The sequence below is a fragment of the Vanellus vanellus genome, assembly GCF_965231255.1.
Source record: "Vanellus vanellus genome assembly, chromosome: 27".
Taxonomy (NCBI): Eukaryota; Metazoa; Chordata; class Aves; order Charadriiformes; family Charadriidae; genus Vanellus; species Vanellus vanellus.
In genome coordinates, this window is record NC_138932.1 from 3,577,823 (window position 1) to 3,591,692 (window position 13,870).

The 13,870-nt window shown below is 42.7% G+C and overlaps 1 protein-coding gene across 2 annotated transcripts in view; it reads right to left on the reverse strand.

Annotated features, from left to right (window-relative positions):
* LOC309681949 (GON-4-like protein) overlaps positions 1-13,870 on the reverse strand; it is a 29,291-nt gene that overhangs the window by 903 nt on the left and 14,518 nt on the right. For both annotated transcript variants that reach the window (XM_082495937.1, XM_082495936.1), the window contains exons 15-29: positions 12,989-13,075; positions 12,295-12,466; positions 11,591-11,735; positions 11,245-11,395; positions 10,456-10,572; positions 7,680-9,416; positions 6,847-7,093; positions 5,749-5,930; positions 5,023-5,220; positions 4,295-4,438; positions 3,684-3,827; positions 3,244-3,363; positions 2,837-2,950; positions 2,138-2,345; positions 421-1,213 (exon numbers count right to left, since the gene is read on the reverse strand). In XM_082495937.1, the coding sequence (XP_082352063.1) occupies positions 421-1,213; positions 2,138-2,345; positions 2,837-2,950; positions 3,244-3,363; positions 3,684-3,827; positions 4,295-4,438; positions 5,023-5,220; positions 5,749-5,930; positions 6,847-7,093; positions 7,680-9,416; positions 10,456-10,572; positions 11,245-11,395; positions 11,591-11,735; positions 12,295-12,466; positions 12,989-13,075 (4,559 nt within the window). The remainder of the gene's footprint in view (positions 1-420; positions 1,214-2,137; positions 2,346-2,836; positions 2,951-3,243; positions 3,364-3,683; positions 3,828-4,294; positions 4,439-5,022; positions 5,221-5,748; positions 5,931-6,846; positions 7,094-7,679; positions 9,417-10,455; positions 10,573-11,244; positions 11,396-11,590; positions 11,736-12,294; positions 12,467-12,988; positions 13,076-13,870) is intronic.

Consider the following 13,870-nt stretch of genomic DNA (forward strand, 5'->3'; position numbering starts at 1 on the left):
ACAAGTGCTGACAGACTTCAACCACCACAAGCCCGAGAGACCTCTTCCCGGGTCAGGGTAACAGTCACCAAGCAGGTCCAGCAGGCTTGTTCCTTTACTGCCACCACCCATCACAAGACGTAGCTCTAAGCAGAGCTGCATTTAGGCTGGGTTTAAGCTTTTTTGAAGGAGAAAATAAATTCTTTCCCAGCCTGAAGTACTACAATAACTACCCCGCCTCAAGCAGACAGTGTTTCTCGTAGGACCAAGAGGGCAACTACGACAGATGGTGGTCAGAGGAAACAAGGCAGGACTATTCAAAGGGAGGGGGCAGAAGGCATTAGAAAAAGGGGATACAAAATGAAAATAAAGGATAACGTGAAAACTGAAAGCACACACTGAATGCACGAAGGATGCAAGATGCAGTTCAGGCAGATGTACCTGGTCCAGAGGACAACCTTCTCCCCGGTCGAGCTGACTTTGCTGTTCTTCGCACACACAGTTGCTTCTGTGACTCGCTGCTGTTGCTGCTCCTCTTCCTTTTGCCCCAGGGAGGCAGTCACCACGCTATATTCTAGCTGCTCAGAATGCCGATGCACCTGGAAGCAGTTGTTTGCATTTGACTTTAATCTGCTCTCAGGAAAATTTCCGGTGCGGCCCGTGTCATCTGTTTCCAAACTGCAGTTATCAGGGGACTGCGCGCTGCAGCCCTTACCCAGCGTTTGTTTTCTGCCCGCTGTTACCCAGCTCTGTTTTACTTCAGGTTTTCCTTCCAGCGGCAAAGGCGGTCCCTCAAATTCTTTCACACCCGATTTTGAAGCATGACCAAAGACAGCAAGCTTATCTGATGAATCCAAAGCAGGCCCTTTAGTCTGACATAAACTCTTTCCAGAAGAGGAACTACGTCCCGTTACATCTTTTATTGTGGCAGAACGAGAGGACAGCACCAGATCTCTGCTCAGCCCAAGGGAGGCCTCTGCATTCCCTTGCTGCGGCTGGTTTAGTCCCTCACTCTCTCTTCCCGCAGCGCAGGGGCAGTCTTTGGTTTCTTGAGGTAGTTTTAGAGTAGGTTTCTGTAGGTGTGTGCATCTGGGGTCAGTGATGGAAGAGTCACTGTCCTTCGCAGTATTCACAACAGCTCTGACAGCTGCTTCTTGAACCTGATTATCAGGCAGCGCGGCTTTTTCAGAAGATGCGTGTCTGCCAGAGACAATCTTTCCTTCCAGGTGACATCCTGATAAGAAACCCAAACAAGTTTAGACTAGCTGTTAGTAAGAAAAAATTCTGGAGGCTTAGTTTTTAAGATTTTTTTTTTTTTTTAGTTATTTTTCTAGAGCACAATACTGTAAATGAGAACACAGTTTGGGAGCAGCTTTGTAATTCTATCTGCAGTTTACCCATCCTGTAATTCAAAGGCGGCACTCTGCAGTCAATTTTATTCACCATTGTGGGTTACAACAACCACCTGCTGCGCAAAGAAGTGATGAACACATGAAAAAGCTGGAGTGCATGGCCCAGAACAAAATTCTGAAGTGAAACACATATTGCTGCTCTTGGCACCCTATTTACAAAACCACTATAAACCAGTCATCGGATTGCGTTACACTGAAACCACTCTATTTAACCTGTGCATTGTCTCCAACGCAGCATTAATGGAGACATGGCTGCTGGAAGGAGGACAAGATCTCTTTAAGGTTGTTTATCCTGCAATAATCATGTTTCCCCTTGTCTGTACCAGACTGAAGGAAAAAACAAGTAACACGAAGGAGATTATTTAAAAGAAGATGAGAGAGATGGTGATTGTGAACTGCTGTGCTAAAATGAAAACTGGAAAAAAAACCCCACCCAGTATCATGGACTGGTAGTACTGGGAATCGGATTAGTATGCTAGCAAGGGAAGCTTCAATGGAGAAATCATTCTGAAAAGGGGAGACTATTTCTCTAGTCAGGAAAGCTTTTTTTGAAGGGAACGCTCTGGATATGTGCATGTTCAGAGCGTCCAGAGTGGATGAACACAAGGAAAAAAATGAAAAAAGATTTTTAGGAGTTCTCATTATCTCAATAAATTTGCATTAGAAAGTCCTATACTTATTTTCATTTGTGTGAACCAGTTTGGAGATGAATGATACACCTGTCTGTACACAAGACTTTCACGTACCTGAAGTCGGAGAGTCCACTTTCCTGCATACGGCTTTTGTTCTGCTCTGGACATCCTCTCCCTCATCTCTGTTCTCCAGGCTTTCTTCTGCACGTTCCTTAGACATGCCAGAATCCTTCCCTTCAGGCTGAGGACTCGATTCTTGTTGAGCAAGGCTTGCAATCAGCTCTTGAGAATCTTTATTTTTATAAAATTTGTTTTCACACACCTGCAAATCAATATATAGGCATACAATTACAGATGTGATATATCAGTCCAGACCCAACGCTCTGGTCTTTGCTTCCAAAGCATTCCTTGACCCTAGCAAAGGCTGCAGGTTGGCAATATGCTTGCATTTAGAAAGCTGAATCTTTTTTATTGTTATGAACAGGCACGGTTCTTTTCACATAGTGGCCACACAAGCATCTTCCACTAGAAAAGCTTATACTTAACTCAAAAGAACATCAAAACTAACACCGTTGAGCACAGCGAGGAGGGGCAGTAGAAAGTAAGCAGGAGACAGACGGGGGAAAGGCCAGGTCGTGCAGTCAGAGCTCCAAAGAGGGAGACACTACTGGTCATCTTTTGATTTATTTTCTTCCTCAACACATTATTTTGGAGACACGAGGCCCGAGGCTGGACAGATCATCACAACAGGGGGACTCTTGGCAGGACTCTACTTTCCACTCACCACTCCAATGACTTGGCCTATCAACTAACCTTACTACTACAATGGCTGCAGGTCCTCCTTTTGCTTTTCTTTAGCTTGAGATCGCTACTCCCTTCATGGCAGGAACAAGAACATTCCTTCATCCCATCTACCCACTCGACCTCCTGGAAACAGACATACTCCAGCTGACAAATGTGCATGGTACACAAAGATGACAGTCAGGGGAAGGTTAACCCCAGAGGGAGCCCGGAAGGGCCGAGTGACACTCTGCGCACACCTGGAGAGAACTAAAGCAATTACGCTGCTAGCAAGCGAAGCACAATGGAAACATTTCAATCCCCTTTCTTCAAATCTTTTTAGGCTGTTGTCACGTCTCTCGGTAAGACACGTTTATCCTCATGGGCGTGCATTTGCTCAGAGTCAGGATGTGCGGACTAGCGAGATACCCCGGGCCCACCTTATCATTATTCTGGCCTCCGATCTCTTTCCGCTTCTTATTTTTTGAGGCTGCATGCATCTTGGGTGGTTCATCCTCCTCTTCTACATCCGGCAAAGACACCTCTTCAAACCCATCAAACTACAGAAAAAAGAAACACAGAAAAACTGCTCTATTGTGACAGCTCTTCAGCAGATCAAACTTCATCTTCCCCATGAATTTCTGAATACTGAGCTCAGTTCCAGGACATGAGAAGTTCAATTATGTTAGAACAGACATAAACAAAGACATAAGCGCTTAAAAAAAAATAAAATTGGAAAGTCAGCTTCAGTCCACCAACACCTATCCCACCCTGCTGCTTCCTTCTCTCTGGAAACACAGCCAATATTTGAGTTCAAGTTCAAACATCTCTAGTATCTCTGCTTTCGTCTTTTCTAGTCTTGGGGAAAAGATTGCTCCACCTCATATTCCTTCTCTTCTGTCCAGTTGATCTCCTCAAAGTCTCCCATGCGGCTGGCTGAGGGCCTTAAGTGATCAAAGAAAATGGAGAATTCATCCTGCAAATGGTCGTGTCCTTTCAACAGTTGCCACATTTGGGTCTTCAGCTGAAAGACAGAAATCCAGAGAAAAATCAGTGTTTCGTCCCATGTCGTCATATTCTTCTCAGAAGGATTTCTCAAATCAAGTAGAACATCAAGGCTTATTAGACCTCCAACCTGGAAGTTTATGCTTGCACTGGTACTCCTTCATCAATATTTTGAGATCATTCCACAACCAGCTATCAAATTAGCATAGAAATATCCCTCCAAAATTCTAGGCAGACTCTGTAGGAGGCACTAAGCTAAATTTTCACCTGCAAGGTGATGAAAGCAAGGTGGAGGTCGCAGAAAGGAGACATGCAGGCCAGTTAAATGTAAAGCCTCTTGAAGAGGCAGCTTCAATTCTTTACCATGCCCCACAGATGGAGATCGCACTCGGTAAACTTTCATGGTCTCAAAGAGCAGTGAAGCAGGCTAGCTACTGCCGTTCCCAGGGGTTTTGAGAGCAAGGAGATACCTGGATGCCCAATTACCTCTGCAATCTCCTGGGGGAGGCAGTCTGCACAGCTCTGCAGAACTTTGATGATCTTTTGATGGTGGGCAGGATTTTCAGCAAAACAAATCTCCAGCTGCCTGAGGAACTTCCGGCTTTTTTCAAATGCTTGCTGCTCTTCAAACTGACCAAAAGAAAAAGATTCACCCCTCATATTCAAGAATATATTTCTGAGCATCTCTAGTTGGCTTAAGCAAGCTATAAAACGCCTGCCTCGCTATTTGTTCTCCATTTGTGCTGACACCCATTGCAAAACTGGGAAGAGGTGGAGGAACAGAAACAAGACTTTGTATAATCAATACTTACGCGAGCTATAAAGTTTTGCTTCAGCCATACGCACATTAGGAAGAAAATCCAGAAAGAAGGTAACGGGTGAAAACCTATATCTTACAAAGCGGAAGGTGGATTTGTGAGACAAGTGGAAGGCGGATTTGTGAGACAAGGGAATCATTCCACTTGCTGCACATTGTCTCTGCAGGCAGGTTCTGCGATGCAGCTGGGAAAGGCAAATTCTCCACAGTAATACTTAGTATGAGACTTAAAACAAACGCCAGACTTTTCCGTTCTGATTAATAAAACAGCAAGGTAAGCAAATGATTTACCATCTGTTTACCTTTCTTGCCTTAGGAAGAATTCCTTACTCTTTCACTCCCACAAGCGTTCACATTGCCTGCTTAAAATTTGGTCTCCTCCTTTCCTTATACCTACCAGGCCACACTCCAAAGCTTGTTCTGGTAAAAGAAAGGCAGCAAAATCTGTGAGCAACTGTGGCCAGTCGTGCAACAGTTTTTGTAAAGTGGAATAGAGATCCACAGCTGTTCGCTTGTCCGGGCTAATCTCAAACTCATAGATAACGCGCAGAAAGTCTTCATACTTTCCAGGAACATGCTGCAAGGCTTCACGCACCTGGAAAAAGCAACAGACCTTTACAAGAATACGTAACATCCAGGAAGAAAACAAGTTAATTTAGTAGTCTTTGATCTCTTGCTACTCAGAATTTACACAGTGCTTCCAGTTTGGTTGAGCCAACCAAGTCTCTTCTTTAAAGATAAATTTGAACTGCTCACAAGAGAGGAGAGAACCAAATCCAAGACTATGAAATTCTGAAATTAAAAGAGGCCCCGTGTTGCGGATTGACTGCAGCCAGCAGCTAAGCACTCCCCGACAGCCACTCACTCGCTCCCTGCCTTCCCCAAGCGGCACAGGGGAGGGAAGAAGAAGAGCAAAAGCAGGAGAACTCATAGGTCAAGATAAAAACAGTTTAATAAGTAAAGGACCACCATATGGGGTGCTATGAAGAAAGATAACTCCATCCTGGCCAGATCCAGTATGCTCAGTTAGAACTGGCAGTTACGAGGCTCAGGCATGAACCGTGACGGAGGACTCAAAGCGTCCAGCGTTCCTATTTCTGGGTTACAACCTGGTCTGGCGTACCCTGGTTAGATAGGCTTGTGCAAATGCCAGATCCTTCTGTTCCCGCAGGGGATCTCTCTCCAGGATGTCTTCATCATACAAGAGGAGCAGTTTAGATGTATCTTTGCTAGCACGAGCCCGGCCCCTCTTATTTCTGGTTCTGTGGGAGCTCCTGCTCTTCCCAGGGGCTTTCATATTTTCGCCTGTGAAGCAGCACAAAGCAAGTTGTACAGTTACTTTTCATACATTCCCTCGGCTGGCCGACAACTACTCCTCCAGGTCAATGTTGCAATAGAAAAGTAGGTTTTCAGAGTTAGTGATGAGTTAACTGTTTACGCTCTCCTGTAAGTGTATGAGCAATATGTTTTTCATTAGTCAGGCTGGCTAACATATTTTAAATTGGCTATTTCTTTTTATACTGTCCAACGGGAAAAATCTCTGGATACAGCAACAAACCCGTGCTAGCTGTTACTCAGCTAGAATGTACTGAGAACTAATAGATACATTTCCCGCACACCGGGGGAAAAAAAGCATAGTGGGTGAACAGAGAGAAGATACGAGCATCAGAGCTGGCTGTTAACACTTGCAAATTATTCTCTTAGCTTATCATTTACATGAATAGAGTTAACATCACATATAAATAACTGGTGTCACATAATAGAGAACGAAATAGTGTACTAAGAGTTGCTACATCACGGTTTTTATGTCTTTAGATTAGGAATCTGTTGGTCTAATTGGCTGCTCAAATTCATCTACCACTTGCAACCTCAACGTGACCTTATAACACAAAATTCAATTTCGCAAAGATTTGACTATTTAATATTGTTCTTATATAGGTATTGGGTATGAGCTGACACAAATCACAGACCTGCAAATTTCTGAAGCATAAATGCATTACAACAGACTGAAGACACTCGGTTCACATGCACAAGGGCTTCTATGATAAGAACCGTTTTTACAGAATTGTGACTGTGCTGCAAAATTTAATCTTCAGATGAAAAGCATCACTACGCTAAGTGAAATTAAACCCAGATACGGCTTCCCCATTGTTTTGCTTTTAATGCAGAGAGCACCTCTATTTCCCCATGCCCTGTGTCTAAAGAAACCCACAGAACTTACCTGCTGGCATTCTGTGAGCTTCCACCTGCGGGGCTGTCTTTGTCAATGTGAAAGCAGATTTAGGTTCCTCAGATATATCACCACATATTTCATCATCTTTCTGTAAACTCTCTATTCCTTCCCCCTCCTCTTCCTCCTCCTCCTCCTCCGGCTCAGAGTTTTCCTCCTGGGAATTCTCTTCTTCAGAATCTCCTTCTTGGCTTAAACGTCTCTCTGTTGCAAGCCAAGTAAGTTTTTCCATTGTCTCCTTAGAAAGCAACAACAAAACGTCACATTGTTTTCTTTCAGTGTTTGTTTTAATGTCATTCAGCAACAAGCTCACTCCATCATAATTCTAACAGCCAATTTCACATATCAACGTCTGACCAACTAGAGGATTCTACTAAAGGGACAGAACTCAACAACAACCAGAACTGCCTATTTTTGTATCACGCACAAAATTAAATTTCAGAATCTGCCACTTATAAAAGCCTTAAGTTAGAAGGGAATCCTTAATTATCATCTTAGTTCTTAAAGGCTTGCTGTAACGGTGACCTGGAAAACAATTTTCACTTCTTATTAAAGAACAGCCTCAGTTGAGGAAGTCCTTACAACTCTGCAGAATTTAAAGTTGTGTATTTGCAAGATATTCTTTTAGTTTGGACTTAAAATCTTCTCAGAAGAAACATGGTGTGCAATTTCTCTGTAAAACAGCACAATACCATGCTATTATATAGTTAACAGTCCATCCTTCCAATTGGATTCAAATGGTGATTTGCCCTGACTCCACTAGGGTGTTTCAGGATGCTGATATTTGTCATTAGCAAGTTTCTTAAAGTTTTGTTTGCTTTTACCTGAAGTTCTGGCACTGAAAGAATAGATTCTTCTGAGGCCGATGACATTTCTTCCTCCTCATCTTGTGTAAAATCATCAAAGTCGTCTTCTTCCTCTTCTTCTTGCCCTTCTCTCTCTCCTCCGGCTTCAGGGCCAGCTGGTGTCCCAACAGACTGGCCATCTATACTGGACGAATCCTCTGGTCTTCCTAGCGGACTACTAAATTCTGCCTCAACATCTGCTGTATAAGAAAGATTCTTTGGAGACTCATTGCTTACTTGTGGTCCAGCAACACCACCTGCATCCATCTGTTCACCCTGAGGAGATGACTGCAAAGCCCGTCGTTCTTCTTCTCCCTTCTCTTCACACGAAGTATGCTCCTTTTTAATCTCTTTCAGGTCATTTGAACATGAACACGCAGCCTCCATGTTCAGCTCCTGGCCAAGATCCAGCATGAATTCCTCCTTCACTTCACCACACAAAAGATCCCTCTTCTGTACTGGATTTACTTCCTTGCTAGCATCATTTGAATCTTCAGGCTCGGTTTTCACTGTTTCATCTGGATCTTCTAAATGAGGCAAAAGGTCCACAGACAGTGGCTCTGAAGCATTCTCATCTCCTTCTACCACAGTCCAGCTACAGCAGTCGCTCTTATTTACCTTTTCCTGACTGCCGTTATTCGAAGTGGCAGGATTTGTACTACACTCCTTCTTGGGGGAGACGGCAGAGCATGAAACGTACAGCTCTGGGGGTTCAGCCTTGGGCTCTACTGTGGGATAGGTATTTTTGTTGTTTCCGGCAGGGCAGGAAGGAACCAGATTCAGCTGTTCTTCATTTTCACCAACAGATGATGCAGAAAGACCCACAGGGTTAGAAGTGACTAACAACGAAGGGATTGAAGAAGTCACTAGAGGCTGATTTAATGGACACGGGAAAGTAGATGGATTTACCAATAAGGTTGTCACTGGAATAGCCTGAGTGCCTCTACCAACTGTTGTATTTATGGGCTGAATCATATTGCAACCATTGCCTATATTGACCACTTTCACTGTGGTAGCAGGTACAGTGAGGATGACGGGAGACGGCTGAATCAAAGGCGAAGTCTTTATCGATGGGGCAGATTTTGTCCCTTTTTTCTTTTGATATCCCTTACGAACGCAAGGCTTGCGTATTTTTGCTCCAGCCAAAGCTGGCAACATCAGTTTTGGCTGAAGAGTTACTGGATTTGAGGACAGTAGAGCTGGTGGTACAGCAGCTGAGAAAGCTTGTCTGGAGTCTGAATGCAAAGTGGACAGCACATTCTGAAATTCCAAGCCATCCCCACTTCCTACCACTGCTGGAACATTCAAAGGCTGCACTCCCGGCACCGTCTGCATAACTGTAGCTGGCTGGATTAGCCGAGGAATCTGAACCATAACTTTGCTGGGAGGAGCTTCTGACTGGGACAACTTCACAGTTTTCTGGATGTTAATAGTGTTGGAACTGGGCTGCAGACAAGGACTCGGTCGAATGAGGACAGGCTTTAGAGCTGAAGACCTCTGCCTTCTCCATGCTCTCCTAGAGAATCGATTGGCAAGGGGCTTTAAGGTCAGTACTAGTCCCTTTGGCATGAGTAGAGGGTATTTTTCATCATATTCTGCGTCTGAAGTTTCCTTTCCTGTCCCCAAAAAGACAGATTCTGCATCAGGTGAACCTGGCATCTCCCTGGCATCTTCCGCTAATTGCTTCAATTCTCCCTGAATGGAGGGCAAGCTTGCCTAAAGGGAACAAGAGTTTATTAGTCCAGTCCATAGGCTATTCCTCTGTTACCACCTTCAAACAGCACCACAGAAGGTGACAGACAGCAACTTGCTTCTGAAATTGAAGCCTTTTTTTTATTTTCTAGTGCTGTACATTACTTTGTATTAATGAGTTCTACTCCAAACCCTTCAAAAGAATCAGAGTCTGACAGAAACAACAGAACTGAACTGCTTTATAAAGGTTCCTTTAGTAAATACAAGATTTTGTGGGAAGGAAGCTTCACTGTAACAATGACATACAATGGGCGATTAAGAGAACTGGATTTTATGACATCTGAGTGCAATTCTTTCCTCGGGGACAGTCCTCCCTCCCTGACTCACAAACACAGTTACTGCACCTCCAACTTAGTCTTGTGCAAAGAGTCTCAGAGAAAGAATCCTTAAAAAGCGTGAGACGTGGGTGTAACGAAAACAACAGCCATATTCCAGGTGAAGATAACCTTACCAAAAGCCACCCCAGTCCCCAGCTTTCTTCTTTCCTCCCAGAAGGTGAGGTTTTGAGGGGGAAGAACACACCCTCTCTCATGGTTGTAATACACTGGGAAAGATTGCAACACTGCTAACCATAAGGCACGGGTCAGACTATGTTGGTAAACAAATTAACAAAGCCAAATAACAAAATCAACACATCAAACCAGAGAAATGATAAAATACACCCATGTAGCAAAACACGGACGTGACGACACACATTGTGTGTGCATAACTTCAATCCTGTGCTGCAGCTGGGCAGACAAGCACCAAGAGTATGTTGCTAAGCACTACTGTTCTTGCTACGTTAACGAGCTAGGCTCAGGATAACACAGGCTCCCGTGCAATACAACCAGACTGCCTTTTGACTTCAGAGCTGTAGGCTAACCAAACAACCCACTCTGGACCTAGGCTGTACAGAAAAAGAAAGAAAGAAAAAGCCCAAACAAAAAAAAATCCCCGAAGAAATCAACCAACCACCACCACCACCAAACCCCCCCTATGCTGGACGAAGAACAGCAGAAACTACCTTTAGCCAAAACGGCAGGCGATGTTCTTCTCTCTCCACAGGTGGCTTCCACTCATTAGGCTGGATTTCCTCACAGCACTTGAACAGAATGGGCAACTGTTTTGTCTTTTTATAGTACTACGTGGAGACAGGAGAGAATGCAACACAAGATGACTGCGGTCAGACCACCTGTCCGGTAACCGCTGGGATGTAGGATAAGGACTGTGCTCTGTAAAAGTGTTCATGTGAATAAAGCAATTCTCATCACTGCTACTTTAATAAGGCGCTACCCACAGAAACATTAAAAAAGAATAATAAAGGCTGAACAAGAGCTCACCGCCATCGTGGTTTCTCTCGAAAGCAAGCATGAAGTCCTAGCAGATGTGCAGGCATACTTGCTTTAAGTGCTTCTGGTTCTTATTCTCCCTTCAGCAGTGGCCGTTAGCATATGGGACAGGATATTTAGCCAGCTGGACCTTCAGCCTGACTGGACACAGCACTTTTGTTTAAGCTTCACTACTCAAAGTTTATTTGTATGAATTTGTCAGGATTACTGAAGCCACAGTTGTACTAGAACTGTGTGCAAGCGCTGGGCTCTAAAGAGTCAAAATAGTAATATAAGCACTTGCAAAGTACAGAGGATAAGGTCTTCAAAAAGAAATCCTCATTGCTAATAAAAGGATGGCATTTTCTTTTAAGAAAGCGTCACCACGTATACAAAAATGTCCTTGGAACAAACAGTACATCTCTTCTTGTATAACAAACACAAATCTGAAAAAGACCAAATCACAATCTGAATGCAACACTTACTCTGATGATATTATCAGGGGCTCGATTCATGTTCAGATTCTTGATTCGCACTGTAAGCTGGTGGGCAGTTTTTGTTGGCAAGAGATACTTGCTGATCAAAGGCTTTGGGAACTCTGTCCCTTCAAAATGTTTCAAACCTAATGCTAATAAACTGAAGAAGGAAGGAAGGAGGGGAAAAAAAAAAAAGATAAAGTCTTTTAGACAGTACAGCAGATTGCTATTTGGATGTGCTGTTGTACAATACACAGATATCCTGAAAGACTGCATCCTAGAAATTCTCCTTAACAAGTAAGTCTAATTTGTACGCATTTTATTCAATAATTATTTAATAATTCTAAGCACCTACTTGTCCTCTGCCTTGGTGAAGATAATCTTGTCCCGGGGAGGGTTTGCTTTCAAGGAACATATTGGCAGTAACTCTGGATACATGAAGACTCTCCTTGTTGCCAAAATCCATGCCACTTGCTTTGGCAAACATGGAAATTCACTGCCTGTGAAAAGAATTAACAGATAAGGATAGACATATACATGGACAAATAATGTTTTTTTATAAGTGCCTTCTTGGAGACACTGTTTCTTTTACTCCCTTCACTGCAAAGAGAGAGACTTTCTCCCTGGTTTTTAGAACTTGCATATTTTCTAGTTTTTGCTCTTAAGTTTACATCAGCAAATGGTAAAATTACTTTCCCCTTCCATCTTTTCTTTTGCTCTATAATAAAAAAGCACTTTTAAAAAGCTCTGTTTATGTCAAGTGAGTTCACTCTCTACATAGCAGAAAAATCACAAACCAACAAAATACTAAAATACTCCAATGAAAGGAGTATTTCCTTGATGTGTGTTAACCAACACATTTGGAACAATTATTTCCAGTTTCATAGTTTCTTGATGGACTTCTGCAGCTCAAACCATCAATGCAGAACAATAAACGGCAGGGTTATGATGTCAAACAAAAGTCAACAGCTCCATATAACATGTTGTAAGTTTAAGCTGCCAAAAGGTAGACCATAAAGTGCCAACATCTTCCCACCTCTCGTCCCTTCTAGTACGTACCACTCTTCTTCACAGCTTTGCGAGGGCTCCAGTCCACCTGGACTTGGGCATGAAAATCTTCAATGAGCTGCAGTGCTCCCTTCAAGTTACATGGCTGGAACATCGTTTGAAATTTAGGATTGAATGACTGACGAAGGAGCGTAGAGCTTCGAGCAAAGTTACCAAGCTCACTCTGCAAAGTCAAACGCAGAAAAAGCTAAGAGAACGTACCTTCAAATGGAAGGTGACAAATACATGCAATGCAGTAATGCAAAAAATAAAAGCTGGGGAAGTGACAGGCATAAAAAAGTAGAGTGTTACAGGTCTTACTTTTGAGCATTACAAATCTAGGAACAATCAGAGGAATTTATTTATTTATTTTAATTCCCCCATTTTCCAGAACCTTCCAAGGTCACAGAATGTTCACTAATTACAGAAACTGTATTTTTTGAACTTTGTTTTCAGTATTTCAAAGAAAACAATAAAAAACCCTCAAAGACATGCCAATTCAAAGCACTGTTATTAGTCAGCACAATGTGAATTATTTCTCCGAGTACTGAGCACGTTCATAGTAGGCTAACAACATCATTGCCTTATTGAGTGGTAGTCTCTCTCAATTTAATAGGATCAGTTAAATCAATTAAGCTCTCTGAATATCTCCAGTGACCAGCAATCATTAAAATTCATGTAGCTCTGATTTTAGACATATCCTTACCAAAAACATCCTGGTAGTACTGGCCTCTGAACTTAAAGCAGGGTTGGAACTTGCAAGAAGATGGATTTGAGTCAGAAGCTGAACATGCTTGAAGAATAAAATCAGACAAATGTTTTTTTCAGTGTATCAGAAATCCAAGAAACTGGAAAGCATAAGTATAGAGGCAGAAGAAATATCTCCTGAGCACCCCAAAAATCACATTCTGACTTCAAAAAACCTTTTAAGCAATAGAAAACTGAGGGGAAACTTTAGTATCCACTGGCAGGAAGTTTCTTACACATATTTTGAACACATCTGTCTAAGCTTTAGGGCAGGTTCCTAGCTTTTGTGCCAAAGTCTCATAACATAACGATCAATACAGAAAGGACATTTTTTTCTCATTAAATACTAAAGTATTTCTTCAGAAACAACGACTTCAACTATCAGAACTTCCCATATGCACATGAACATCATACATCTTGCATTGCAGCTGAAAAATTTAAAAAGTCATTTACTCTACACGTCTAATGCAAGATCTATTTCTTTAGCTTGTGTTTCAGAGGTCTGTGTCCTCTCCTTGCTGTCACAGACCAAGACATAACCCTGTATGAGGTATGCAGAATAATAAAAAAATTACTCAGCACGACTTGTATCAAGTTCACACAAAACCAGTGCACTTTGACATCAAGTTGACGGTAAGTTTCAAGTTTTGAGAAGTCCTCTTGAACTTTGTATGGATATGGAAAAAGACTCTCTCAGTACAGCTTCTCATCTATGCTGCTGGCAGCCTTTCAAATGTTCAAGCTGAATTTCCACACAGTTCTACGTGGTAGGAGGAGGAAAAATAGAATCCAAACTACATCAAGAGTAATACTCTTAGAAAGTAATAAAGAAGTTGGTGAA